Source organism: Pogoniulus pusillus, chromosome 1 (genome assembly GCF_015220805.1).
Source record: "Pogoniulus pusillus isolate bPogPus1 chromosome 1, bPogPus1.pri, whole genome shotgun sequence".
Classification (NCBI taxonomy): Eukaryota; Metazoa; Chordata; class Aves; order Piciformes; family Lybiidae; genus Pogoniulus; species Pogoniulus pusillus.
Genome location: NC_087264.1, coordinates 38,907,468 through 38,935,375, shown reverse-complemented (window position 1 = coordinate 38,935,375; position 27,908 = coordinate 38,907,468). Strand labels below are relative to the sequence as shown.

Genomic DNA, 27,908 nt, shown 5'->3' with positions numbered 1-27,908 from the left:
TCTTCAGAATTTTTCATAGTGTTCATCTATGAGACCAGCATTCATCAAAATGTGTGTCTTTTCCTAACCTTGCCATGATTGTCATCTGTTTAAAACTCAGAAGAGACCAAAATTACTACATAAACCTGAGTGTTGTTTTCTGAACTCAAAAAGGCAATGTTCTTTCTCTTACAGTGAAAACTCACATGCAACAAGGATTAATTTCTGTTGCTGCTCGGACTGTGATAACACACCTAGTCAACCACTTAGGCCACTATCCTATGAGTGGAGGTCCAGCCATGCTAACCAGTCAGGTGTGTGAAAACAATGATAATCCATACAGTGAGAGTCCTGAACTTTCTCCTGAACTTTTTGAGAACCCAAACCTTCAGTTCTTTGTGTTAAACAATTCTTCCCTGGTGTCCTGCATACAAATCCAGGCAGAAGATGATATGCCTGGGGGAGGACTGTCTGCTGGACTTGCATCTGCTAATTCAAATGTAAGAATCATAGTGCGTGATCTGTCTGGCAAATACTCATGGGACTCAGCCATTTTGTATGGGCCATCGTCTTTATGTGGATCTTCACAACAAACCTCCTTTGCACTTTCATTATCTCAGCAAGATAAACCCGAAGATACTCTTTCATCTTTTGAGCATGTGTCTGAGGATGTATCTGCAAGGGATGGAATTACACTCCAAGTAAAAAGGAAATTTAGAGACACTGTACCAACATGGGATACGATTAGGGAAGAAGAAGATGCCCTTGATGAGCTCCTGCAGTATTTAGGTGTTACAAGCCCTGAATGCTTACAGAGAACTGGTGTCTCCCTCAACATTCCTGCTCCTCAGCCAGTTTGCATTTCTGAGAAGCAGGAGAATGATGTCATCAATGCAATTCTGAAGCAGCACACGGAAGAGAGGGAGTTTGTTGAAAAGCATTTCAATGATTTAAATATGAGGGCTATGGAACAGGATGAGCCAATCTCACAAAAGCCTCAGTCAGCGTTTTACTACTGCAGATTACTTCTCAGTATACTGGGAATGAATTCTTGGGATAAAAGGTAAAAAGAAAAGACTTGCAATTTAACAGCTTTCTTTTATTGTGCTGGTCTTGCCAGGTAATAATAATTGATCATAGAGTGAGTTATGCCAAAAATACTCCAGGCCAGCCAACAAAAGATGAGCAGAAATGTGCAGCTAAGAGGAAATGTCAGTTTTCTTCTGCATTTCAACCTGTCATTTAGAGAGACAAAAGGGAGGAAACCTGTCATCCTTACTGCTCTTTATATTCATTCATTAGAAAAGTGTTGAAGAAGGTCAATTTTCTAGTAATCCTTTAAACAACTGTGCTAAGGGGTGCTAAAGAAGGCAGCTTTTCTGCTTTCTTTGCTTCCCATGTAAGTTTCTGCAAAAATCATTACTTCTCTGTACCAGGATAAGACTCCCAAAGTGTCATATTCTCAACTATACTGTCGCTGAACTGTGTTCTGCTGCTTTGCTGGCTAAAAGCATGCTTGCATGCAGCCTCAAAGCATTGCATCTGTGTCAGTTAATGAGAAAGATGTGTTCCTTACTGTCTGTTTCAACATTGGCAGTGTTTGGTTGCTGTTTAGAACAACAGGAGACAAGCAATGTTAAGTTACAAAAGTAATGTCTCTGTTTACATTATCATTTTTGTGTGGGTGTAGTTAGGTGTCTGTCTACACATGAGTAAGTACAAGTATTAGCATTCTAGAATTGAAGGGTCTTTTTGAGGTGGTCTTTTGCCATAGCTGTCGAGTTCCTCGTTGGAGACATAGAAATATTTTAACTACGAAGAGAAATGGATGTTCTGTAAAACAAAAATAATCTGTCACTGAGATATCACTGGAGTCAGACAAAATTTATAACCCTTCTTATTTTAGTCTTTAATTCCTCAAAGGCAGTGTAACTTTGAGCAGCACTGTTCTTAAATTTCCACTGTGCTTTGTGGGAAACATCTTAAGACCAGTTTGAAAAAAATGAAAAGTGCCTTTCTTGCTCAAACATATTGTTTTTGGTTTGGCTTTTAAATTGTTACAGCTGTCTGGGTGACTAGTGAGGAATGTTCTGTTCTTGTCTGCAATTCGGAATAGCAAAAGCTCTGTCTTTAATGCAGTGACTCCCTAGGACAGCAGGTTATGGGCATATGTTTTGCCTCTAAGCATATATATTGTGGCAAAGTCAAGTGCACTTATGTATGTGTCAAAGGGAGTACTGTCTGTTCTTCCATAGAGGAGAGATTTATTGCAGGTGGATCACAGCAGGCTGACAAAAAGCAGTGGAAAGAAGTGAAAGTTGTACACTTCAGGGCTATGAAGGATACAGGAGATTTTCTGGAGTTTAAATAAATAACTAACTCAAAACTTCTCCTTTAAAAAGGGATTGTAATATTTTAGATAAGAAAGGACTATTAAAAAATGTTAAAACATTTGCTGACTGTTCTTGCATGGACCTGAGAATGTTCTTGTACCATTCTTGGAGTGTTTTGTGTCTGTCAGTGAAGAGGTGATAAAAAAGTTACAAACTTCTTTTTTAGAAGGAGCTTTCATCTCCTGAAGAAAAATGAGAAGTTGCTTCGAGAACTCAGAAATTTGGACTCAAGACAATGGTAAATTCTTTTAATGGCTGCCTACTTACTCATTTTAAGTGTGCTTGTGCTTAAATGGCTCTAATTGCATAGATGTGGGAGTTGAACTAATTTTTTTAATAGTTTTGTAAATTATTCATGCATTTTGCACTGTACAGTAATTATTGGTGTTATTGAAGTTACATTGGTGTTATTTGCAGAGTGGAACACTACAAGTGGAATATAACGAGATAGAGCAGACTTCAAAGTAACTTAGAATTTTATTTGTATTCATAACATGGGATAGTTTCAAAACTTTGATGTATTAAAGAACTCCCATTTTAAGATTCAGCTAATTGTTTAGCCGTTTTCCAGTGCCATTTGACATGAAATTTTAGCTGGAGAATTTAAAACTTTGTTTTTGTAAAAGTTGAAATGAAATCCATTGGAGGTTTTAGAAGTGTGAGAAACTGTCTTCAGTTGTTCCAGTGTCTAACAGCAAGCTGTGAACAGAAGACATTGCTAGAATATTTAGACTTTTGATACATTTGCAGCAGCTTCATTTGCCACAGCAGTGGCAAGGCACCATTGTTAATGGCTGTGCAGTGTTGAAAATGCCTGTTACAGGTTTTGCTCATTTCAGCTACTCCAGTAGCTGCTGGTACTGTCAGCACCATCCTGCATCTCAGAAGTGCTGAAATGGGTTAAATTCTGCTTCTGTGTACTAAAACTTTAGAGAAAACCAGACTAAAAAAGACCAGAATGGGAATATGGAAACATAAAGGGTATTCAGAAAGAAGTCATGGAGTTGTTATTTGCTTCCCCTGTCTTTTTTGATCTTTTAAAGATGTGGTCTGTAGGTACTGCTTGCGTAGTTTGGTTTTGTATTAGTAAAGACACTGTCTTGCAGCGACTGTCCTCTGTTTTACAGCCGAGAGACACACAAGATTGCAGTGTTTTATGTTGCTGAAGGGCAAGAAGATAAACACTCCATCCTTACAAATACTGGAGGAAGTCAAGCCTATGAGGATTTTGTAGCTGGTCTTGGCTGGGAGGTATTCATTAAAATGTTTTTATCCTAAGTTTGTTTACAGAGAAAGTTACAGATCCCTTTAGGTGCTGTAAGTATTTGACTCCTTTGCGTTACTCAGAATTACTGAAGTGGTTTGAAAGTAGGTTGTAGAACATCTCCCTTAGGAGGAAAGGCTGCAGGAGCTGAGTCTCATTAATTTAGAGAAGACAGGGGACTGACTTCATTAATGTTTATAAATACATGAAGGATGAATTGTAGAATCATAGAATCAATCAAGTTGGAAGAGACCTCCAAGATCATCCAGTCCAACCTATCACCCAGCCCTATCCAGTCAACTAGACCATGGCATGAAGTGCCTCATCCAGTCTTTTTCAGAAAAGAGAGTTAGTTTACTCACTGGTCAGAGTCTCAATATTTGTAATCCAAAAGTATATGTAAAAGCATAAACGAGGAAAAATATAGTCCCAGCCACGTGATGGCCTTCCCATGTGACGATGGTGAGGGAGTGGTGTATGCTGCTTGTGTAGCTCGAATTGAGCACATTGTCTGAGATGATCCATGGATGTGAGGCAAATCCTTTGTGGCTCTCAGGAGGTCACTGGCATGGTCAGCCACCTGGGTGAAGCAGGATCCAGGTTTATGGGCTGGAGCAGTCTGATCTGATACTGTGTATAGCAAAGGAGTGGGCTGGAGCAGAGAGCTGGCAGGTCCTGATGTCGCAGCTCGTTGCTAGGCCATCACCTAGGCTGTTGCCTAGACTCGGCTGGAGTTAAATGGGCTCAGGCTTGGCTGAGCTCAGGTGGGCAGCTATATCGCAGCACAGGGCAAGCCATTTCAGTCCCTTGGCTCAGTGCAGAAGACAGGCAGAGTCAGGTCTTCCTTTCTTGGGGTAGGCAAGTCCCCTGCTGTGCGTGGTGCAAAGGTACACAAGGCAAACAGGTAGTGGACAAAACAAAGGCAGCAGCAGCAAACAAACAAGTTGACTAAGTTTTTAAGCATTTTGATGAGCATCTTTGACCAACAGCAACAGATAAAAACCTCCCTAGAACCAATCCTGGGTGATTTCTCCAAAAAAAGGGAGATGCACATGCAGGGTGCAAAACAAGGCTAAATATGGTGTCTCTATGATAGACTGAGAGGCGCCAAGGCTTTTGTCTGCGCTTCTGCTTCTTCCACTTGGGATGACAAGGTGAGTATTCAGGTAGGTGTTTAGGACATGTCTTGGATATGTGTTTTAGGTGTAATTTGGACCTTCCACCATATACTGTTACTAGGACATCAGTTTTTGTATCCTTTCTTCTGACCACATAGGATTAACTTCCACTGTATAGTTTCAGCTTGGCACTGTCACGGAGAGGTACAGGAATTGCTACTGCTCCTGGCTGGCTGCATAAGAAACTGCAGCTTTCCTGTTCTGTTGTGTCTTGTATTCATCAGGAGTGTCCACCTTACTTGTTCCTTTTCTTACTCTTTAGGTATATAAGAGCACTATTAGATTATGAGTGTGGATAATGGCTCTGAGTTTTCTACAGGAATAGAGGAAAACTGCTAGAAGTCTGCTGACTGTCGCAAACATAGATGCTTATTTCCCACATGCCTGATTGCTCAGAACAAAACCCAAATCACATTAGTGTTTTCAAATCTTTAGTTAGCTTCCTGGGATTTATTTTTTTAAGTTACAGAATGAAAATTTCTCAAGAAGGCAACGAGACAGTTCAAAATTGTCTGGCTTTCATTCAGGGTTTCTTCGGAGCTCAGATCATTTATAAAAAAATTAGAAGTGCATTTAAGTGGCTACAGTAAAATGATCAGGAAATGATGCAGTAAATACTCTCACAACCTTTCCTTTTCTCTGACCTTGTCTTTCCAGCAGCATCTGTGCCGACCATGGAATATAGAATGCTACTGCAGCTGTTTTCATTCTTGTCAGCAGGTCTGAGCTCTTAAAAGATGTGAAAAGGGCCCTTGACTTCTAAAAGTTCAATCACAATTACACAAACTGTAAAGAATATATTTATCATCTGACAATTAGGCTTTTTTTCTCTTAATTTTTACCTGGTCTTTATTTCTAGGTAAATCTCACAAACCATTGTGGATTTATGGGAGGACTACAAAAAAACAAAAGCACTGGGCTAACCACTCCATACTTTGCTACCTCGACAGTAGAAGTAATGTTCCATGTGTCAACAAGAATGCCTTCTGATTCAGATGACTCTCTAACAAAAAAGGTAGGTCTTTCTGAATATTTTTTCTAGGAAAACCCAAATATTGTAAGACTTTTGCCTGCTAATAGTTGGGCTTTTACTGAAGCATGTTAAGCCATAGAAATTATTCTCCACAGATCTCTAATTGCACCATGCTGGTGGTTTTTGCTACCGTTGCAAATGTTGGCAGTATCATCTGTAGAGTGGTGAGGGAGGTCATGGTTTGTGTAGGAGAAAAGTGTTCTGTCTGAGTGATATTTTAGTACTTTGAAACTTTAAGTGCCAATTAATAAACGCACTGAGTGCTTACCTAAGATGACTTTTTATTCACTTAAGGGTCACACACTTCCTGTTAACTTAATTTTCCCTTAAAAAAGATAATTAAAATTTCAGCAATGTTTATTATCTATAGTATGTTTTGTCTTTGTGCAGGCCCAAATGCTCAACAGTGATCTGATCAAAGCCACATTTAAAAAAAAAGTTTTTCTGTATTGGTATTTTTTCTTTACAATTTAATAAATTCCATGTTAGTGATAACAAGTTGCTGTCTCAAACGTGTGTCCTATTATAAATGAGCAGTTAGCTATCATTAGACTGTCCCCTGTCTTGCCTACATACATCTTCAGATGTGCTAATCCATTCAGGAGGCACGTTAATGAGAAGTGGTTGAAGTGTAATATTGGAGGAACTGAAGCTGGTTGACCTCAGCATGGAGTTTAATACTTGTAATTAGATTAGATGGTAGACAGTTAGTAAAGAGAGAAATAGCCATGCCTCTGGCAAGCTTCAATTATTAATGACGTTTTTGTTCTTTGTGTTCAACTTGAAGAAAAAAATGTTATTGTTATTATTATAGACTGGCTGTGAGTTCTGACTTCTCACTGTTGCATCTTGCACTGGTTTGTTTGCATTTTTTTAATAGCAAAAAAAAGGTTTTTCCTGTATGCCTATGATGCTGGGTCCTTTCTGTGCTTTATTTCTTGAACTAAAGAGAGCCCTGCAGAGGGACCTTGACAGGCTGGATTAGGTGGGCAGAGGGCAATGGGATGAAATTTAACAAGGCCAAGTGCAGGGTTCTGCACTTTGGCCACAACAACCCCAGGCAGCGCTACAGGCTGGGGACAGAGCGGCTGGAGAGCAGCCAGGAGGAAAGGGACCCTGGGGGATACTCATAGATAGTAGGCTGGAGATGAGCCAGCAGTGTGCCCAGGTGGCCAAGAGAGCCAATGGCATCCTGGCCTGCATCAGGAACGGTGTGGCCAGTAGGACAAGGGAGGTTATTCTTCCCCTGTACTCAGCACTGGTCAGGCCACACCTTGAGTACTGTGTCCAGTTCTGGGCCCGTCAATTCAGGAGAGATGTTGAAGTGCTGGAAGGTGTCCAGAGAAGGGCAACAAAGCTGGTGAGGGGCCTGGAACACAAACCCTATGAGGAGAGGCTGAGGGAGCTGGGGTTGTTTAGCTTGGAGAAGAGGAGGCTCAGGGGTGACCTCATTGCTGTCTACAACTACCTGAAGGGACATTATAGCCAGGTGGGGGTTTGGTCTCTTCTCCTAGGCAACCAGCAACAGAACAAGGGGACACAGTCTCAAGTTGTGTCAGGGCAGGTATAGGCTGGATGTTAGGAGGAAGTTCTTCACAGAGAGAGTGATTGGCATTGGAATGGGCTGCCCAGGGAGGTGGTGGAGGCACCGTCCCTGGAGGTCTTCAAGAAAAGCCTGGCTGAGGCACTTGGTGCCATGGTCTAGTTGACTGGATAGGGCTGGGGGATAGGTTGGACTGGATGATCTTGGAGGTCTCTTCCAACCTGGTTGATTCTATGATTCTATGAAATAGAACCAGAGTATACTTAAGTTGTTAAATGATTTATAGAAGTAGCTTAAAAGCAAAAAATAACTAATTTTAAAATCAGATTGTTGTTATGGTTGTAGTGTAGAGCAGTGTGTGTATAGCTCTTTTTCTAAGCTGACTGGCTTCTGTGTTTTTAAAACAGAAACTTTTTTTTAACACAACTTGAAATTACTGTTACATTGTGTGTTTATAGTGTTTGAATTGGAGCATTAAAAAGTGTTGACAAGAGGGAAGGTGTAACACAGTGAGAATTAATTAAATAATAAATAAATTTCAAATGCTGTGTACTTAAGCAAAACACACAGGCAAGATCTTATGTCCATTTCCAGGAGCACCTTGAATCCACCTGTAGGCAAGGAGCACCTTGAACCCACGTTCAGTGCTGGACCAGGCCTCCTATGATTTAGCTTGTGAAAATGGTATCAGTTGGACTTTTTAACAACACCAGCTTGCCCCACACCTGTTTCTCTCCCCTTTATCAACAGTCTCACTCTTCAGTAATTTGGAATACTTGAAATTTGTGTGGTTATGTAGAATTGAAAGATTGGGAATATATTTGTAACTTAGCTACTGATGGGCTGTTCAATCAAACAACTTTATTTAATGTGTCTTTCTTTCCTGTTCTCTCTTAGTGTGTGGTTTTTGTTCTTCAACAGCAGTTTCCCCATGAATGGAGACTTTTGAGCCTACCTTTGTCTCTTCTCCATTTCCTAACACCTTCTGGCCCATCTCAATCAAATTTAATAGAGATATGTTTCAAATGTGTTCATTGCATGTGTGTTTAATGAGGACAAGTAAAGGAGACTCTTAGTGCTTCTACTCAAAAGGTAAAGACTGCATAGGAAGTGGCATTAGGCATCACGGAACCAGCCCCAGAGATGTGCTGTGAAAGTCATCTCAAACTTGAAAAGAGCATCAAGTGAAGTTTGCATCTTGAGGACAGACCAGGGGTATCAGAGGACTTGAGTAGGAAAACAGGCTTAATTCTTTTACTAGTCCTGCAACTCAACGCATCAGCAGAAGGAGCACGCTTTATGAGATGCCATCCATCTCACACACTGAGGGGCCCTTTAAACCATTTGAGAGCCCTATGTGCTAACAATTGTAATTTTTCTGAGTGTATGTATAGCTTGTGACCTCCAGAGAAACCTGAGTTTCTCTCTCTGTCTTTAGCTTTTGTACAGGTCCTTTACCTGGCGTCTTTGTCTATTACATTCAGTGGGAGAAAACACAAGCAAACTTAAAGTAGTTGGTGTAGAACTGCTGCTGGTTTTTATATTGTAAATGTGCCTAGAGGTGCATGATAGGTCCATCTTAGAAATGGAATTTAAATTAAATTAAAACAAAACTTCTTCCTGCCAGTCGAGCCACTGTAAGACCAAGATTCTGCTGTTTCAGAGGCTAAGCCAATTTAAAACTTATTTTCCATCAGTCTTAAAGAGTAGTAAATAAGACTTTGAAGTGTCATGCGTGCCTCTCAACCATTTGTTTCTGAAGGCTCAAACAAGATCAAGAAAATACATAAATTCAAGGAAAACAGATTAAAATCTTCTGAGGATGTAAAGAAACTTAACATAGAAGTTAATATATAAAACAGGTATTTAATTTGCAAATAGTAATTTAAAGATGTATCATTGATATTGCAATCCATTTTAATTTGAAGTTAGAGCATAAAGTATTTATGCTACCCTTACAAGAACAGTCTTGCAAAGAGAAGTGTCAGTCAGCATTAAATGGAACTGTGAAGACAGTTCACAGAGTGAGTAAGGTCATGTATGTGCTTTTACAGCGTATTAACTGTCTAGTTCCTCCTTCCTCAGCCTGATAAAGGAGTGAACGCATTGTAGGCGAGAATATTATGCACAAGATAAGTAAATAAAAAGTAGTAATTGTTCTAATGATTGGAGTAGTAATTCATCTTGAGTTTTGGGTGTATTACATGATTTGAGATTATATGTGGCATCATCCTAACAACATAGAAGATTTATAGCTGCCAGTATTTGTAGCTAGGGGCTTTTTATTGTGATATTAACATTGTTTGAGAACTTGAAGGCATACAGGTATAAATGTCTTGTACTCAGTGCTGGTGAGGCCACAGCTCAAGTATTGTGTCCAGTTTTGGGCACCTCAGCACAGGAAAGATGTTGGAGCTAGTGCAGAGGAGGGCAGTGAAGGTGGTGAAGGGCCTAGAGGATGAATCTTGAGAGACTGAAGGAGCTGGGACTGTCACAGAATGAGTGGTCAGACATTAGAATAGGCGGCCCAAGGAGGTGGTCGAGTCACCATCCCTGGATATGTTTAAAGGTCCTTTAGATGTGGTGCCTGGCGATACAGTTTGGGAGTGAACATTGTAGAGTAGGGTCAGGGATTGCACCTGATGATCCCAGGGGTCTTTTCCAACCTGAATGGTTCTGTGATTATTAGTGCACTTTTTTTTTAGTTTGGATTAAATAGACATGCTGCTTTTTAAAGAACCTGCCAAAGACACCACAGTTGTTGAAAGAAAGTTTTGGGAAAAATCCAGCTAGAGGGTGCATATGCTGTAGACAGCAGTGCTGCTTACATTGAATGGGCAGAAGTAGCTGCAGTGAGCCATTACATCAAATGTTTCTGCTCCTACTGTTCTTTTATAATGAACAGTTTCATTTTTGAAGAAGAAAAAAGTTTGGGCTAGCCTTTATAAAAAAAAATATAATGGCCTTCCCTCCCCTCCTTTAGGTAAGTGAGTATTAGAAATTACAGTAATTTTGGCAAGAGTTCAAGGGTTAATGCAACAGATAAATAAAAGGAATTTTCTGTAAATTGAGCCCTGCATTATTTCACTTGTCTTGCCTTTCCAAACCTAACTCATTTAATTTTAAAAAGTAAATACTTAAATTCTTCCTGACAGTGTGCTTTGCTTTTTCTATCGTTTATTACTTCAATTATACTTGGTATCACTTAGAACAATCTGCCATTTGGAAATTTCAGTATAGCCTGCAGCTTAGTATTAAGTCTGGCTGCTATTGTAACATGTACAGCATATGACACTAATGTATCAAAATTAGATTTGATCATCCCTCCTGGTTATATTTATTTCACGTTTCTTTTGTATTCAGTTAACATAAATGTATTAGGAGAGCTGACACATGATGATGGCTATAGAGTAAGAATATTTTAAAGTATTTTGAGTTAAATTTGAGATTTCAGGTAATCTAACGGTCACTCATTTTTATATATTTGTTTTAATGGAGTAGAGTTTCAAAGCGAGCCTAAAAAAAATCTGTTTGTCTCTGACATCTCCTCGGGGCTGTCACCCTGACAGCTCAAGTTTAAAATGGCTAAAACAAAGCTCTTAATCTCTTTCTCATTGCCACCTTTCTGGATCACCATGGATAGCACAACCGTTACGCCTGTCACATGTGCCCATAGCCTGAGATCGTCTTTAATTTCGTCCTCTTTCTGGATTCTTCTGTTCATTCTGTGACTTGTACATTTAGAATGGCAAGGTCAGGAACTCGGTGTGAGTAGGTATTAGCTTGCATAGCTGGTGGTGAGTTTTGAGTAGCTCTTGACACAGGCTTCAGACTCTGCACATGTACGTTCTGTGTGCACCAAATCTGATTCTGTTAGGTAACACTGGGACCACACCTTATTGGGAAACCATTCAGTTGTCTGTCCTTTAGGTTTCAGTTAGCAGAGTTGGGTAAGTATCTTTATCCCACTTGTGTCCAGGACTTTTAATTCTGTGATGCTTCCAATTCCAAGGACATAAAGAATCCAGATTAAAGTTGAAAGAGATCAAGCTGTGGATCTCTTGAGATGTAATAATTACAAATGTCTGCCATGCTTGCAGGAGAGCTTTGTTGTGGAGCACTGCTCAATTTCAAGGTCCCTAAGTAGGGAACTGAAAAGTGAAGAAAACCTGCAATTCTTTCTAAAAGATTTATTCAAGACCTAGCAGACCTTGGAAAGCTTTTCAAGACAGTTGTAGGTATTGGATCTCTTCCATGATTCATATGTTGTTGATGGCCCAAGTTACCATTTAGTCTTTATCGTAAGCTTTACTTGTTGAGCAAGGTGAGAACATCCAAAAGAAGCAATGATCAACTGTTGGAAAAGAAGCAAAATTACTTGCTCTCCAAATATAAAGATTCTATCAGCAACTTTTAACTTGTATATAATTGTATATAGACATAAAGATCTGTATATATTGTGTAGATATTCTTGTAAATGTGTGCCACACTGTAAAATATAGCTTCAACCTTGACTTTCAGCCGGCTGAGTTAGTCTGGTGAATCTCGGAGTGGGGGGGAAACTCCCAAACCACCACAGTAACTTTCACTGAAATGCAACACCTAATGTCCTGTCTGATTAGCTGCAGATATCAGTAACAAGTACACAGGAGCAACCTTTGTAAATCAAACTTGAGGGACCCTCATGAAGCTCAACTATCTTAAGCTCTGTATGTCTTGGATTTTAAGCCATTTAATTGGCATGTACGCTGTTATCATCCCTTGTTTCTAACTGTGTAGGAGTTTGTTGTCTTTGAACCCAAAGATTCCAAGTAAAGGAGAGCTAATTCTCCTAGAAGATAGTTCAGCATTGCTGAATTAGCAGTTGTGCAGTGTGATGATGGGTGTAGTGGTCCTAGTTTTGGTTTTGGGGCAAGTCAGTTCAATGAGGTCAGTTGAGTCAGTGCACCAGATGATCATCCTTTGGTCTAGGGTCATGTCATTTTTTCATGTTTGACAAGATTTCATGTCTCAACTGATTTGCCTCTTTGTTTTCTCTTTGGTTAGGCAGCCTCGTACTCCCAAAGCACTTACATGTAAGTGCAGACCCAGCAGTCCCTCATACCTTTCTGTCATTGTCATTTTTTAACAGGCTGGCACTTTACTGAGGCAAATAGGAGAGGTTCAGGCCTTCAGAACAATCCTACAGTTAGTTGTCTTCTGTGACATTCATCACTGTTAACTGTCATCCAAGGTTTCTGCAGCTGGTGTTCACATGAACCTCCTGAGTTTCAACAAGACTAAGTGCAAGGTCCTGCATCTGGGTCGAGGCAATCTCAAGCACAAATACAGGCTGGGCAGTGACTGGCTGGAGAGCAACCTTGAGGAGACAGACTTGAGGTTGCTGGTGGACGAGAAGCTCAACATGAGCCAGCAGTGTGCACTTGCAGCCCAGAAAGCCAGCCAGATCCTGGGCTGCATCAGGAGAAGTGTGGCCAGCAGGTTGAGGGATGTGATTTTCCCCCTCTACTCCACTCTGATGAGACCCCATCTGGAGTACTGCATCCAGTTCTGGAGCCCCTAGTTCTATGGAGCGTGTCCAGAGAAGGGCCACTGGGATGATCAGAGGGCTGGAGCACCTCTCCTATGAGGGGACACACTGAAAGAGTTGGGGCTGTTCAGTCTGGAGAAGAGGAGGCTCTGAGGTGACTTCATTGTGCCCTTCCAGTGTCTGAAGAGGGCCTACAAAAAAAGATGGGGAGGGACATTTTAGGCTATCAGATAGTGACAGGACTAGGGGGAATGAAGCAAAGCTGGAGGTGGGGAGATTCAGACTGGACACGAGGAGGAAGTTGTTCAGTATGAGAGTGGTGAGAGGCTGGAATGTGTTGCCCAGGGAGGTGGTTGAGTCGCTATCCCTGGAGGTGTTTAAGGCCAGGCTGGATGAGGCTCTGGCCAGGCTAATTTAGGGTAGGATGTCCCTGCCCAAGGATCATCTGATCCTTGTGGTTTCTTCTAACCCTGACTAATTCTACTCTATGATTCTGTGTTGCACATCAGTCATTGAGGTTGTTGCTTGATTTCATTCCTATCTAGTCAAACAGAACTTGGTACGGTGAATATTGTAAGAACCAGTTCTTCTGCTGAGCTGGGTTTGCAGTTGGCACAGGAACATCCCTAAGTGTTGTTCAAAGTAATTCAGCCATCTAGGGAAGAGGCAAGACAGCTCACTTCAAAGGCACTGCAGTGCTTGTTAGATTAGATGTTTATCTGGGCCATGCAAAACAAATGGCTTTGTGGAATACTGTACAAGATGTAGGGTATTGATGCCATCTGCACATTTTACCCAGTCCAGCACTGAAGACAATACTTTTCTTCTTCAAATGCAACCCTGTTTTTCAGTCTGATACAATTTAAAGCTAACAGAATGAAGCAGGGTCAGCTTCTTTCTTCTTTTCTTTCTTCCCTTTTTTGCCCCTTTTTTTTCTGTCAGTCTCCTGCTGACAACTTCAGATAAAACAAAGAGAATTCCAGGAGGTTTTGCAGTATAAACAAGTGAATACTTGGAAAGAAAATTCTCTGATGACTGTGTATATGTTCTGCTTTAATTTAAAGTGCAGTTATGCTTTGGAAATGAGTATAGAAAATTATATACAGTAACTTCTTGTGAGTGCTCAGACTAGGATCTGCATGTAACCTGTTAACAGCAGGTCACAATGCTATCACTATAAGATGATTGTTTGACAAATTCTATCTATTTAAAGCTGCAAGCAAACTGAAAACTGTAGGTGAAGACAATTACAAGGTACAATGGGTGTCACACAAGGAGGGAAAAATTTTCTTTCAGAAGCTTGGATTATCAGAAATAGCCCTTACTAGAAAGAAACTCACATTTAATAATCTGGGTGTATTTGACCAATATACATAAAGCTTTTCTCCGTGATGCTAATGTTTGTTTATTAGATGGTAATGTTTAGGAGGAACATTTTGGAGCTTTGGTGCAGAGATTTCAAGGCATTTAAGATATCCCTTTATCTGGTTGTGCTGATACAACTGAGCATACAGCATGGCTTTTGAGGAACCTATTTGACCATTCAGAGACAAACCAAAAGGCATTTTGTGGTTTTGAAGGGCAGGGTGAAATTTTTACAATATACAGGTTTCTTGGGAAATGAGCATTCAGTTAATCTAGCAGTAGCCATTCTTCTTTTAAAGCTTTCTGTTTTGTAGTAGCCAGTTTGAAATTTGGCCAGAATGATGAGGTTAAAGACTGCTCAAATACATAACTTTTAAACAGACATAGACAGTTCATATACTTTAAAAGTTCTTTTAGAACTGAGTAACTTGCTGCCTGTGTCAGCATTTTATGAAATCAAAGCGTTTCAGTAAAACAGCTTAAATCACTCTGCATTCTTGAGGTAATAAAATTGTAACTTTCAGTAGAAAGCAGATATTTGCATAGCTTTTAATTTAAATAGACATTGGCACCAGTGTATAAAAATCTGTAACACAAACCAATACTGTGAGCTAATACTGAGTTAAAATTGTAGGAGAACTGTAGAGTAATTTGGTTCTTTCATTAATTTGTCTTCATTTCTTTTGTCCTTTTAGTGTAGATGTGTGGCTATAGAACATATCTAAAATGAGTTTTTATCCTTGCTTCTGCAGCTAAGACATTTAGGAAATGATGAAGTACACATTGTCTGGTCAGAGCATACTCGAGATTATAGAAGAGGAATAATTCCAACAGAATTTGGTGATGTTCTTATAGTTATCTATCCTATGAAAAACCATATGTTCAGTATCCAGATCATGAAAAAACCTGAGGTAAGGTTGGGTTTTTTTTTAATTCATATGTTTAGTATGAACTGAATTTTGCTTGTAATCTGAGGTTTTGGTATGATAGATCAATCCAACAAGGTGATGTAACTTTGACAGTTACATTATTGATGGAAGGAAAAGCTCAGTGAGTACAGTGCACAGTAAAGTCAGTACCTTGAAATTGCAAAGATCTGATCCTGTGAAGCATATCTGTTAGCATCATAAACTGGAAGCAAAGCTAGACTATTCTGTGTAGTCAGTTAAGTGTTAAAATGAACTTGGCAAACGTTTTTTTTATTGGATTCAATATGACTGAGTAGTGACTGTGAGTAGCCTGCTCCAGATTTCTCCACCCATGTCATATTCCTCCTCTTCTCAAAGCTAGTTTTTACTTTCTCCTTGACTCCACACAAGAATTTGGAAATTAATTCAGCAAAGCAAGACCTTTCAGTTCTTAGGCATATGAACACACATGCTTTCTAGTGACCACTCCTCAAATGGCCCTGTACTTAAAACAGCAGTTTAGGGCAGCAAACACTGGCTGAGTGTAAGTGGTCATGAATGTTTGTACTGAATAATTTCTGTGTGATGTCCCTTTCCTTGAATTTCCATACTTCAAATCATGAAGTCCTTTCTAGAAGCACTAATTTAATATACCACGTATGACAGAAATAGAATTCCTTCTGTACGATCCTAGGCTTTAATGATAACCCAGTGCATGGTCTTACTATTACCGGTCAATTCTGGTTTTATAGAATAAGTATATTATGTCTTGTAAGACTTTAAATACAATGAGTTGTAATATTTGGAGTGTGTAGTTAAGGAAAAAGGAAACTGCTGAAAGTGGGGATTGTTGTTAGTCCAATAAGAGGCCCTTGTGTGTGGAAAAAGAAGTGCCTTCCAGCAGATTTCAGTATTCTCAAAACTACATTAAGTGGCTGATGACAAAAATACAGTGATCCAAAATGCTCTTGCAGCATTGGTTGCATCCTAGCAGGAGGAATATTTAGGTGACGCTCTGCTCTTGCTTTATGCTTTGTCCTTTTTGAGTACTGGAGTGCCATTGGCTCTCCTCCAGTCCTCAGGCACCTCTCCTGTCTGCCACGATTTGGCAAAAATGATGGAGAGTGGCAGAGCAATAACATCAGCCAGTTCCCTCAGCACCCTTGGGTGCATCTCATCAGGGCCCATGGACTTGTGAATGTTTAATCTGTGCAATTGATCCCTAACCTAGTCTGCACTGACCAGTGGGGAGCATTCCCTCCTCTAGGCTTCCTCTCCTCCATCCAAGGTCTGGAGTACATAATAAATAAGCTTTGATTAGACATAGTATTCAAATAGTTTCTTAATTTTCTTCAAATGCTGTGTTATCTGTTGCCAAGCATATCAAGCAGTTGTATGGCTCTATATTTCCACAAGAGAAAAGATCCATCATGGAGCACAGTAACTGGCCTGATTATCTAGCAATGAGGAGGGTGGGTGGGAAATCTCTATTTGAGTGCTCTATTGTTAATGTTGATTGCTAATTGTTACAGCTAACATCTTACTTTATGTTGAATTTCTTTATATTTTTTTTATTCAGGTTCCATTTTTTGGTCCACTCTTTGATGGTGCTATTGTGAATGGAAAAATTCTGCCTATTATGGTTCGTGCAACAGCTATAAATGCAAGCCGTGCGCTGAAATCATTAATCCCATTGTACCAAAACTTGTATCCTTTCACTTCAGTGGTCTCCAAGGCATAGGCATTCCCTTACAGTTCTGTAGATATGTTCTTCATGTTTTCTGTCATTTTATATTTTTACTGGATTAATATGGGGAAAACACTTTCTCTTTTTTTTCTGTTGGTGATGATGTCTTTAGGGACCTCAGACCCATAGAAGAGTATTTGCATTACAATCAGCTTCAAGTGAAGAGTAGATTCAGTGCTGGAAAAAAATTGCCTTTCTGATACTTTATAATATGTGCTTTTCATGCTTTTCACTTTCTACTACTAAAATTATTTTAATGACCATTTGGTGAGTAGACATTCTAAAAGAGTAATGTCATGGTGTTAATAATCTTTCTTTCCTTAAAGGTATTAAGTATTGATCCAGTAGTAATGTGATCTAGTTTTGTTTTCAAGTTCAAAGAAGGGTATGAATGCTACTGTCCTTGAAGGTGAGAAATTTGTTACATTTTTGTCATACACATTTTGTCGCTCATCTCAGAATACAAAGTTGTTGTCAAAATGATGTTAACATTTTGTGAAGATGTCAGTAAAGTTTATCTCTCTTGTTGTTGGAACTGAAATAGTGGATTTTTGAATGGGCTGGTCTTGGAAAAATAGGTTTACCACCAAGAAATGAAAAAACAAAAGGTAAGTCAGCCACTTTTACTTCTCCCCTTCTTAAGATTAAGTTATGTTGCATGTCTATTAGCTTAATCTACAAGAACAATATTTATTTTTCTTTTATCTCATAAGTTGAGAGATCAGTTTAAATTTTGGTCCAAAAGAAAATCTTTGCTTAATTTCCACCCAAGATACCATTACTTGTATTTGTCAAGTGATGGGGCTGTAGGGTTTTGGATTAGATTTCATGAAGTGAGTTTACAGATAAAGGTATTTACAAGGAGGGTTGTGAAACACTGGCCCAAGATTGCCCAGAGAGGCAGAAGAAGCTCCATCCTTGTAAACATTTCAGATCCTATTGGGCAGGACTCTGAGCAACCTTATGTAATTGAATATGTTCCTGCACACTGCAGGGGTGATTGCACTGGATGACCCTTAGAGGTCCCTTCCCACCCAAACTATTCCACGATTCTATGAATGATGTTTGATGTGATCACGTAAGTGACATTTCTGTAGATGACTGATGCTGATTCATTGCATTTTTATGTTTGAAAAGGTCCCAGCTTCTTGTCATTACTCAAGTGGATTAATCAAAGAATGTAAAATGTATTATCATCATTATAGCATGAAAAGTGATGGCTGTACAACATTATATTGATGTATAATGATGAGCAATTGGAAAACAATTTACTTGGAGATAGCAAACTTTCAGTACCAAAAACCCACAAACTTGTATGTTGAATCTTGAAACTCTGACTTGAGACAGAAGGTGGAAGTTGTCATAAATTGCCTAGACACATCTTGCCAGCAAAATGTCTAGGAATTGGCCAGTTCCTGAGAGCAGTGTTATTGCAAATTCTGTTCTCAAAATTGCACTTCTTTTGCATGTATCAAAGCACTGCCTGTCATTTATGACATGATGTGGTCTCCATTAAAATCTTGATACTTGTCTTCTGACATGGTCAGCATGATAACTGGAAAGCAGTACATGTGTTTAATATTAATTAAGTAGTATGACTTTGTTATATGGTAAGATAATGAAGCACCAGTTGATTGGGCAGTGATGTTAATGGGCAGTTTTAAGTAGGTGAAATTAATTTTCCACCTGTCTTAGTGTATCTTACGTATAGAGCTTCATATAATGCTTCAAAATTTAAAATGGAGATGTGAGCAGTTACTTAGAAGCTGCTTGCTTGGCGTGAAATTAGAAAAACACTGCAAACTTTCCTGGCTTGAATTAGGCTATGGTCAAGCCAGTTGTCAGGGGAGAACAGCAAAAAACTGTTGAACTTCAAAGCTTGATCTGCATCTCAGTGAGTAAAACACTTGATTAAAAACATCATGGATGCGCTTTTGGTGTTCAGTCTCTGGCCACATTTGCAGTCAAGCAGGCATTTCTCTTATACAAGAATGGTAAAGACTGTTGGATGTTTCCTGTAACGTGGACATGTCCTGTTAACTTGCACTTTGAAAATTGAATCTAATTGTGTTCCTGCAGTAGCAGGGGATGGAAGATGTTGAGGATTGGTATTAGTGTCTCCTGATTTTTTTTTTTTTTTCCTCTAGCATATTGTAGCTCTGGCTGTAGCAGTTCTCTACAGAAAAGCTGTTTTTCAGAAGGTACACCAAAAGCAGAGACTTGGCTAGAAAAGTGAAGCTGATAATCAAAGCTTCTCATGTATTCTGGACCCTAACAGGATCAGTGAAAGAGAATTCTGAAGTGATATGCTGCAAGTTATTTTTTATTTATTTGATATTTTTATTTATTTTTATATATTGGATCACTGTTAGTTTATTTAGAACTTTAATGATAGATAGGTGGAAATTAAGTTAAATGTGGATCTCAAGCTAACAAGAATACTTGAGACTTCTGTGAAACAGCACACATTTCAAGCCTTACACTTCTGTATTAGCTCTCTTTTTACCATAGTAGACATTAGAAATAGTTAATTTCAAAGCCAGCATCAGTGTATGACTATCTCCATGCCTGAAATGGTTTCAAATTAGAGACAAGTAGATTTAGACTGACTGCTAGGAACAAGTTCTTTACCATGAGAGTGGTGGAACACTGGAAGGGGTTGCCCTGGTAGGTGGTTGAGCACCATCCCTGGAGATGCTCAGGGTGAGGCTCAACAGGGCTCTGGGCAACCTAATCTAGTTGAGGATGTCCCTGTTTACTGGAGAAGGGGTTGGACTAGATGACCTTTAGAGGTCCCTTCCTACTCAAACTCTTCTATGATCAAGCGTGTGTATTTTCACCGTGCAACACTTGGTGGGCATGTTTTGACTCAGCATGACAGATGTACATCTCTATTTTGGAGATTACTGGCATGTCTCATTGTAGATCTTTGGGGTGATGATTAGTAACAGTGAACTCTTAGTTAAGCTAGGACTGTATTGATTTACTTGCATATGGGGTGTGAAGGAAATGGCAGTGGGTTTGGCCCTCCTACATCCAAGGAGGACTTACCCATCCTAAGTGCAGATGTGACTGAAAAGAAGAGCTGTCATTTGCAATCAGCAGGGACATTCAGTCCTCTTCGTGCAACCTGATTGCAACTTTTTCTTTATTGCATTAGCCTGTTAATCAAAGGCAAAGAGTAGTACCTGTGAATAGTATAATAATGGTTGCATAGATACAGGAAACTCTACTCATCTCCTTTTCATAGTCTGTCCTGACTTTGAGCACATACTGTATGAGCTGGAGTAGCTTTCTGAGACTGACGTATTCTGTCAGTCACCTTCCTCTTTCTGAGAGTATTTTGACACTTCTAATAGCAAACTTAGATAACAAAATGCTTTGAAGGTTTGATTTTGTTAATGATTTTCAAAGATTTCATCTGCTGTTTTCATTCTTTGCTTGGAATACTTTAATAGGTTCACATATTGTAGTATTTTAAATTAAAAAGCCACTAAATTGATCAGCAGACAGCAGCAGTGTACAAGTGTCCTGCTCTAACTTGATGTTTGCTATAGCTAGTACTGCAGCTGTGTGAAGATAATATTACCATTTCCCTTGGAGCTTCCGTGTTACTTGTGGAATTTGCTGTGGTTTGCCCTTTGAGGATTGTACTGCCCCTCACTGTGGTGGCCTGGCTTTCTTGTGGTACCTCCTCACCAACAGGCGGCATGCATGCACCCAGCAGCAGGGTACACACACCTAACTCTTGTATTGCCTTGCTAATGAAGCAGCAGTACTCTCTTCTCCATCTCCTAGCTAATGTGTTGCTTCCTTCATTTGTTGATGGCATAAGGAGTACATGCCTATCTCCTGAATGTGCTCCACCTGCACACAGGCTAGGAAGACTTCTGAAACTCTGAAGTGCAGATGTAATTGTGTAATGGAATGTTGAGAACAGCCATTTTCACTGTGATGTAGAATAAGGAAGCCAATATTTGGGAGGTTGTTAAATAATATTTATTTACTAACTTGCATTACAATTTATGATAGGGACAGTCTGATAGGAACAATTCTGCTCATAGCTTGGATCTCAGTGCAAGCACTGTCACATTCTGAATTCAGAATCTACCATGTTTGGGAAACTAATCAATACTAAATATTTTGGAACAATAGAAAGAATGGTTTCATACAGAATTTTACTTCTGAATATACAGCAGATGTTAGCCAGATGCCAAGAGGTACATCAAAATAATGTTCCTCACTTGGCATAATAGACAACCCCAATGATCTAACTTGTTAAAATTATTGCCACAGAGCAGGAAAAAGACTAGAAAATTTATGGGAGTGAAATTCCAATTGCAAAACAACTGATGCTGGTTTTGGCAGATTTTAAACACTCCAGATTTTGTGTTCAATTATTCCAAACTGTCTGCGCTCAAGATAGTGCGATTCAGACACCATCCTTGCTGTCTGATGTAGTGTTCCTCTCCCAAAAGAAGCTTCTTTATACGTAGCTATACACACAGTAAAAAAAAATAAACCCTATCTAGCATCTTTTAAATCTGAAAGTTGTTGTTGACATTTTAAAACTCCTTGAATATAGATGAATATAGGAGAGCCCTGCAGAGGGACCTGGACAGGCTGGATGGGTGGGCAGAGGCCAATGGGATGAGATTTAACAAGGCCAAGTGCAGGGTTCTGCACTTCGGCCACAATGACCCCAAGCAGCGCTATAGGCTGGGGACTGAGTGGCTGGAGAGCAGCCAGGAGGAAAGGGACCTGGGGGTACTGATAGATAGTAAACTGAAGATGAGGCAGCAGTGTGCCCAGGTGGCCGAGAGAGCCAGTGGCATCCTGGCCTGCATCAGGAACAGTGTGGCCAATAGGTCAAGGGAGGTTATTCTTGCCCTGTACTCAGCACTGGTCAGGCCACACCTTGAGTACTGTGTCCAGTTCTGGGCCACTCAATTCAAGAAAGATGTTGAGGTGCTGGAACATGTCCAGAGAAGGGCAACAAAGCTGGTGAGGGGCCTGGAGCACAAACCCTATGAGGAGAGGTTGAGGGAGCTGGGCCTGTTTAGCCTGGAGAAGAGGAGGCTCAGGGGTGATCTTATTGCTGTCTACAACTACCTGAAGGGGCATTGTAGCCAGGTGGGGGGTGGCCTCTTCTCCCAGGCAACCAGCAATAGAACAAGGGGACACAGTCTCAAGTTGTGCCAGGGTAGGTATAGGCTGGATATTAGGAAGAAGTTCTTCACAGAGAGAGTGATTTCCCATTGGAATGGGCTGCCCAGGGAGGTGGTGGAGGCACCGTCCCTGGAGGTGTTCAAGAAAAGCCTGGATGAGGCACTCAGTGCCATGGTCTAGTTGACTGGACAGGGCTGGGTGATAGGTTGGACTGGATGATCTTGGAGGTCTCTTCCAACCTGGTTGATTCTATGATTGGCTTATAAATAAATATCAAAGCAAAATTTTCTCTTTTTTTTACAATAATGTATGAAATCTTTGACCTAGTGCTCAGAACTGGCATTTCTTTTTTTTATTTCCTTTTTTTTTTTTTGTCCTATGAAACAGATTAATTTAGGTATCAGAAATATAATGCTGTTTTAATTATTCTGTTTACAAAACATTACTGAATAAATATTAATCTAAATTATGGGATAAATCCATTTATTTTTAATCAAAATTGGAACATTTACATCCCTTTATCTCCTTTTGGTGTCATATTCCTAAGCAGCTGGCACTTGATGTTTTGTAGCTGACCTTTTTAGGCAGTTGTCTTCCAGAGAAAGGGAAGATATTAACCTTGCATGGTATCTGACAAGACAGAAACTTCTTTATGTATAAAATCATGTGTTTGTTGAAAGTTTCCTCTGTATTAAAAAGCCATAGCTCAGAAAAATATCAGAAGTTGAAACTGCAAAGCACTGATTCTGGCAATGTCAGTTTTCTTTCCTCAAAGTCAATAAGTTTTCTAGAAGTCTTATTGGGTGCATGAGTATCTGTGGGGGGCGGAAAATGAAGCGGGCAAGCAGGTGGTAACTGTGGATCAAATGGAAAAGGCATAAGGAGTGCTCTGTCTCCTTATATATGTGTCATGAATTAATTTTGTACAGTACCACTAACTAATTTTGGTGTAGTGAAAGGCATAATGCACGCCATCACAATTGCTCTCTTAATATGCTCTGGTCTAGAGTTCTATTTAAATAAACATGTGCTAAGGTTCTCAGCAAGCTTTGCAGTGTTTCTGAAGGTACAGTTTTTTATACAGGACGTTTATTAAGGGTTTAATGTACCTGCTACTGCTACTTCTGTCATCACAGGTGGAAAGAAACAGCCATTAATAATTTGAATACTTAATATAATTTTTAATTAGGTCCTACTCTGTCTGTATACTTCACAACAAATAATTGGAAATGTCAATATTTCTGCAAATATTTATCTCATCCCTGAGTCATCCTGTCATAACTTCATCTGACACAAGCTCAATTAAGGGCTGTGGATGAGTTAATCTTCTCAGAAGCAGCCCTTCTGTTTTTGCAGAAGAAAACAGTTGTTTCTAAAATGTGTATTGCTGTCTAACAGTGAAAATTGTTTTCCAAGCTCAAGCAAGAGCCATAAGATAGAGAATATGATGTTGGATCTTTCCTGTGCTTTGACTTGCTCAGATCTACTGTTCTCCCAAATCTTAGTTGTCCTGACAACTCACTTGATCTTTTAATAATTCAAAATACGATTAATTAGATGTCTGCATGCAATGGTATAACATGACAAACTGAAGATTGCCAAGGCATTTATAAGTAGCTGATTGTTTTAATGGACTGTTCAGATATTTCTGTCTCCAGGAATATTGTCTGACAGCTTCTCCGTGCATTCTAAGATGATTTACACAGAAGAAGAAAGTTTTCTGTCTCTCTTAGTCATGCATGTGTTTGTGCACACATTTGTGTGTGTGCACACATTTGTGTGTACATGTGTGCATCTGCTTGTAGATATGCAGTGAAAGTAATAGCTATTTTTGCCCTAAGCTAATGCATTCAATTAATGTGTTTTCCTTCGATGTCACAAGTATGTTTGAACAATAAGGCACTGTTGTAAGGGAAACTCCAGGGGAAATATGAGGAAAAATTAGTTTGTTCTGAACCATGGATAGCTCGAGTGCTTAGAATAGCAAATCAAGCCAAAAAGGCAATGTGGCCAGTGCCTAAATAACTACTGCATTTCTGCATGTTCATAATCAGGATTAGTGATTTAATTTCATATAGAAAATAGGTACAATTCAAAATATCTCCCATAAAGGAATCAGCAATGACAATGCTGTGTAACAAACCCATCTAAAATAACTTTTTAATGTATAAAATCACACTGAAGTTTACCCAATTGACAAAAAAAAAAAGCCCAGCTAAGATTCCAAAGCACAAATTGTGCTATTTATGTTTATTAAGTACAGTTTGAAATCTTGTGTGAGGGACATCTTACCTAACTGTCTATCTAATGCTGCTCAGTAAATGAGGAGAGTATTGATTGGCATATGCTGCTTAAATCGATCACCTTGACAGCCAGAATTACAGTAATCTGTCAGTATTAATGACTGTCTTTCAAGCCTTGATACCTCTCCTTCGCTTGTCTCATCTTGCCTCACTTCTGTTTGAAGTGCATTTTCTTGCAACCTCTGGTTTTGTCAGGGTAGGTACTTTTGTAGTGGGTTTTTGTCCCTCGAGTCCAATTTATTGGCTTGATCATGCAATTAGAGTTAAAATGCAACACCAGGGAGCAAAAGTAGGCAGTGTTCTGAGTAACAATTGGACCTCAGAGGTAGAGCAAGCCTGTTCTCAGCCATCATTTATTAGTTACCTGTCGAAAGAATAGGATTGCTTTGCAATGAGTAATTCCAAAGCATCACTTTAAATGCCTTTGATTTTAGCCACTAGAGACAAGCGATTGAACCAGCGTTTGTGATAGGTTTTTAAACTCTTACCTTAGTGTTTGTCATGTGGACACTTCAAACAACTCCTGGAGAAATACTTGGAGATGTGTGTACCAAGCTGCTGCTTTTACTGCATTTTCAGGTAGACATGCACATCTTTTCAAGTGGATTGCATGCATTTTTGATGTGAGGAGTAAACCATTGTGAAGTCTGAAAGCTGTTTTTTAATGTAGTGTAATTTCATCTTTGTAGTCTGTGAGTTTTTCGGCAAAACACACATACATACTTCTATTTACCTTCAGTTCTGGGTTTGTACATGTTCAGGTAACCATATTTTCTTCAATAATTGCCCTGCTTCTGATCCCACAGAATTTACCTTCTCTATCCCAATTAGCTCTGCTTTCTATACCTCTTATCTACTATCTGTAGATACAAACTAGGGTGCTTAGGGCACCTGTTAAAGAGGCATGGTCTAAGCACCTGAGTTTAAGTGTAATAATACGACTATCCCCAAAAGATATCTATTGTATGTATCTACCCAACTTGGGGTTCAATTAGTAGTGCAGCTTTATTTATTACTTGCTATTATTCCCTGACTAATTGCATGAGCTTCTCTTGAAAGTAGTGAACAAGCAAAATGGATCATTTCTAGCGATACAGTTTTCTACTAACTGCACATACAAAGAGCTGAGTGCTCTGTTAATGTTCTATACAGTTATAGGGGAGACTCAAATCTTTTTATACTCTTAAGAAAATTCTAGGTTCTTTTACTTCTGTATTCTTCCATAAATTGGATTCATTCCTCCAAAGAAGGAGTATTGATTCCACAGATTTCTGTGTAAAAGTGGTAGGATTTTGCCAGTGGCATTCTGGTTTAGAATAAAAGGATGTCAATGGGCTACCTTAAAAAAGCAGTGAAGTGCTTATCGGTTTCCTAGGACTTCTGAATTTGGATCTGTTAGTTCAGACAGCTTGAAGGAGGGCAGTTCTCCTTTACTGCATCTCTTTAAGGTAGAAAATCTTTGTGTTTGTATGTCGTAAGCTTGAAAGTTAGCAGAGCAATCGTTTTTTCATTATAAAATGTGTTATAAATATCCTTAAGAGTTCTTAAACTGGAATGAAAAAGATAAACTAGTACAGTCTTACAGTTGATTGCCTTGTCCATAACACAAAACGACAGGGGTTTTGTTAATACCTACTTAACCTTATTAATTAACTCAACATTTTGGGTAACAAAAGCCTTTTGTTAAAATGTTAAGACTCTTGCCCCCAAGAGGTGTTAAAATTCATGCAGATTTCTTTGATAGCTCTCAGATGTCTGCAAAGAGAAGCAGGGAAGATTATACAATTTTTCCTGATGCTTCTGAGATTTAAATAAATAAATGTTTTAAAGCTACTTAATCCCTCTCCTTATGTTGCAAAACACAGCATTTTTGCACTGATTTAATACTTTTCTTTGTCATATATTCACCCCTAATAACAGATAAGTCTTGCAAACAACTCGAAAGAGTTCTGTGTTAAAAGACTGAAAGCTGTGTGTGTATAAAGAATAAATATATACCATTGTCTATTGTGATATTTAAATTGGTGAGAAATGTGAGGAATCATCTGTAGCAAGCAAAACTGGCAGACAGTAATGACTGTGTGAGAGAGTGATGGGTTTGGGTGAAACGAATAAGGTATTGGCAAACTGTGTCTGCGTCATTCTGCATAGAGTAATCAAGACAATTGGGGCATGCTTTCCGGTGCCAACAGAGGGATTAGAAGATGATAGGTACCAAGAAAATTAAAAAGAGATTAATAGAGACTAGCACATTGGTTGTCTTTGTTTTCTAAAGGTCTGTATTTCAGTTACTGAAGTTGTATGTAACACCCATCAGCTTATGGAAATGTCTAGCTGGAAATGGAATGTACTTCATGTAACAATAGTCACTAACTAAACAGGTCAAAATTATAACAAGAGAGGATGGCTGTATATAGCTGTATGGTTTGTGTGCCACATACTTCAGAGGAAAACAGAACAAACTAATATAAAGCAACTATGACATTGGTAATTCCAGTTACCATATGGTGGGCCAAAGGACGTGAGTCCTTATCACAGGCAGGCCAGTCAAATGAGTCTGCATGTACTTTCTAGACATTGAGAAAATAATTACTGATTAACTGCACCTGAATAGATCTGCAAGTCACAAATATATCTATCTCCTTCTGAATGCTTCTTCTCCCAGACATAGAAGAATGCAGGCTATTAGAAAATCTTTTGATTTCTGCTTGCCAAACTGTAGTTAGCCTCCATCTGTTCTTGCCAATTGTGGAAAAAGGTCAGTTTTCAGCAAAGCCATGCATTTCACAGAAGGTATGTGAAGTGAAATTTCACAGGGGACACGATGGATCCTGATTCTCAGTGATAAACCTTTGGGGCCAGCAGGGTTGGCATATGGTTCAGCATGATATGAAGGCTTGGGTTCCCTGGCTTCACTTCTTTGGCGTGGAACCGATAAAACCTGTCTCTTAAGTATTGTTTTGCTGGACACCAATCATGGGCAGCAGGAACTGCCCATTTAACTCTCTGTGGGAAGGAAGCCCAGGCTGCGTTCACAATAGTGCCATTGTAGTGCTGCAAACTGCTCTCAACAGCTTGACAGCACTAGGGAGGAGGGTGAAGGGGCTGCTTTACTAATTGTCCTTCAAAATGAAAGGGGAGAGTAACTGAAAATTAATATTTGTTTTATTTATATAAATAGAAGAAGGCTGTCTGAGTTTTTAAAGTCAATTTCACTGCTCTCTGAAGAGGTTTTTAAGTATATTATTTCATACAGGTGCTGCAGTAACCCAGAGTAAAGAGAAAACATTTGTTAAACTATAAAACAACAACAAAAAAGAAATAGTTGTAAACTGCATTGGTACAGCTTGGAATTAACGACAAAATTTCTCACGTGGGAAGTTTTCTTTGTTGCTATGTAGTGAGGAATGGCAAATTATTACATGTCTTTCTGTGCAGCATTTTAGCTGAACAATATTATTGTTGGTATAATTTCGTAATCATGTCATTATACAGT

The 27,908-nt window shown here is 39.3% G+C and overlaps 1 protein-coding gene across 3 annotated transcripts in view; it reads left to right on the top strand.

Moving 5' to 3' along the window:
* RALGAPA1 (Ral GTPase activating protein catalytic subunit alpha 1) overlaps nt 1–27,908 on the top strand; it is a 145,074-nt gene that overhangs the window by 90,453 nt on the left and 26,713 nt on the right. For all 3 annotated transcript variants that reach the window (XM_064148946.1, XM_064148965.1, XM_064148955.1), the window contains 6 exons: nt 175–1,042; nt 2,539–2,610; nt 3,500–3,623; nt 5,674–5,829; nt 15,038–15,196; nt 16,773–16,900. In XM_064148946.1, the coding sequence (XP_064005016.1) occupies nt 175–1,042; nt 2,539–2,610; nt 3,500–3,623; nt 5,674–5,829; nt 15,038–15,196; nt 16,773–16,900 (1,507 nt within the window). The remainder of the gene's footprint in view (nt 1–174; nt 1,043–2,538; nt 2,611–3,499; nt 3,624–5,673; nt 5,830–15,037; nt 15,197–16,772; nt 16,901–27,908) is intronic.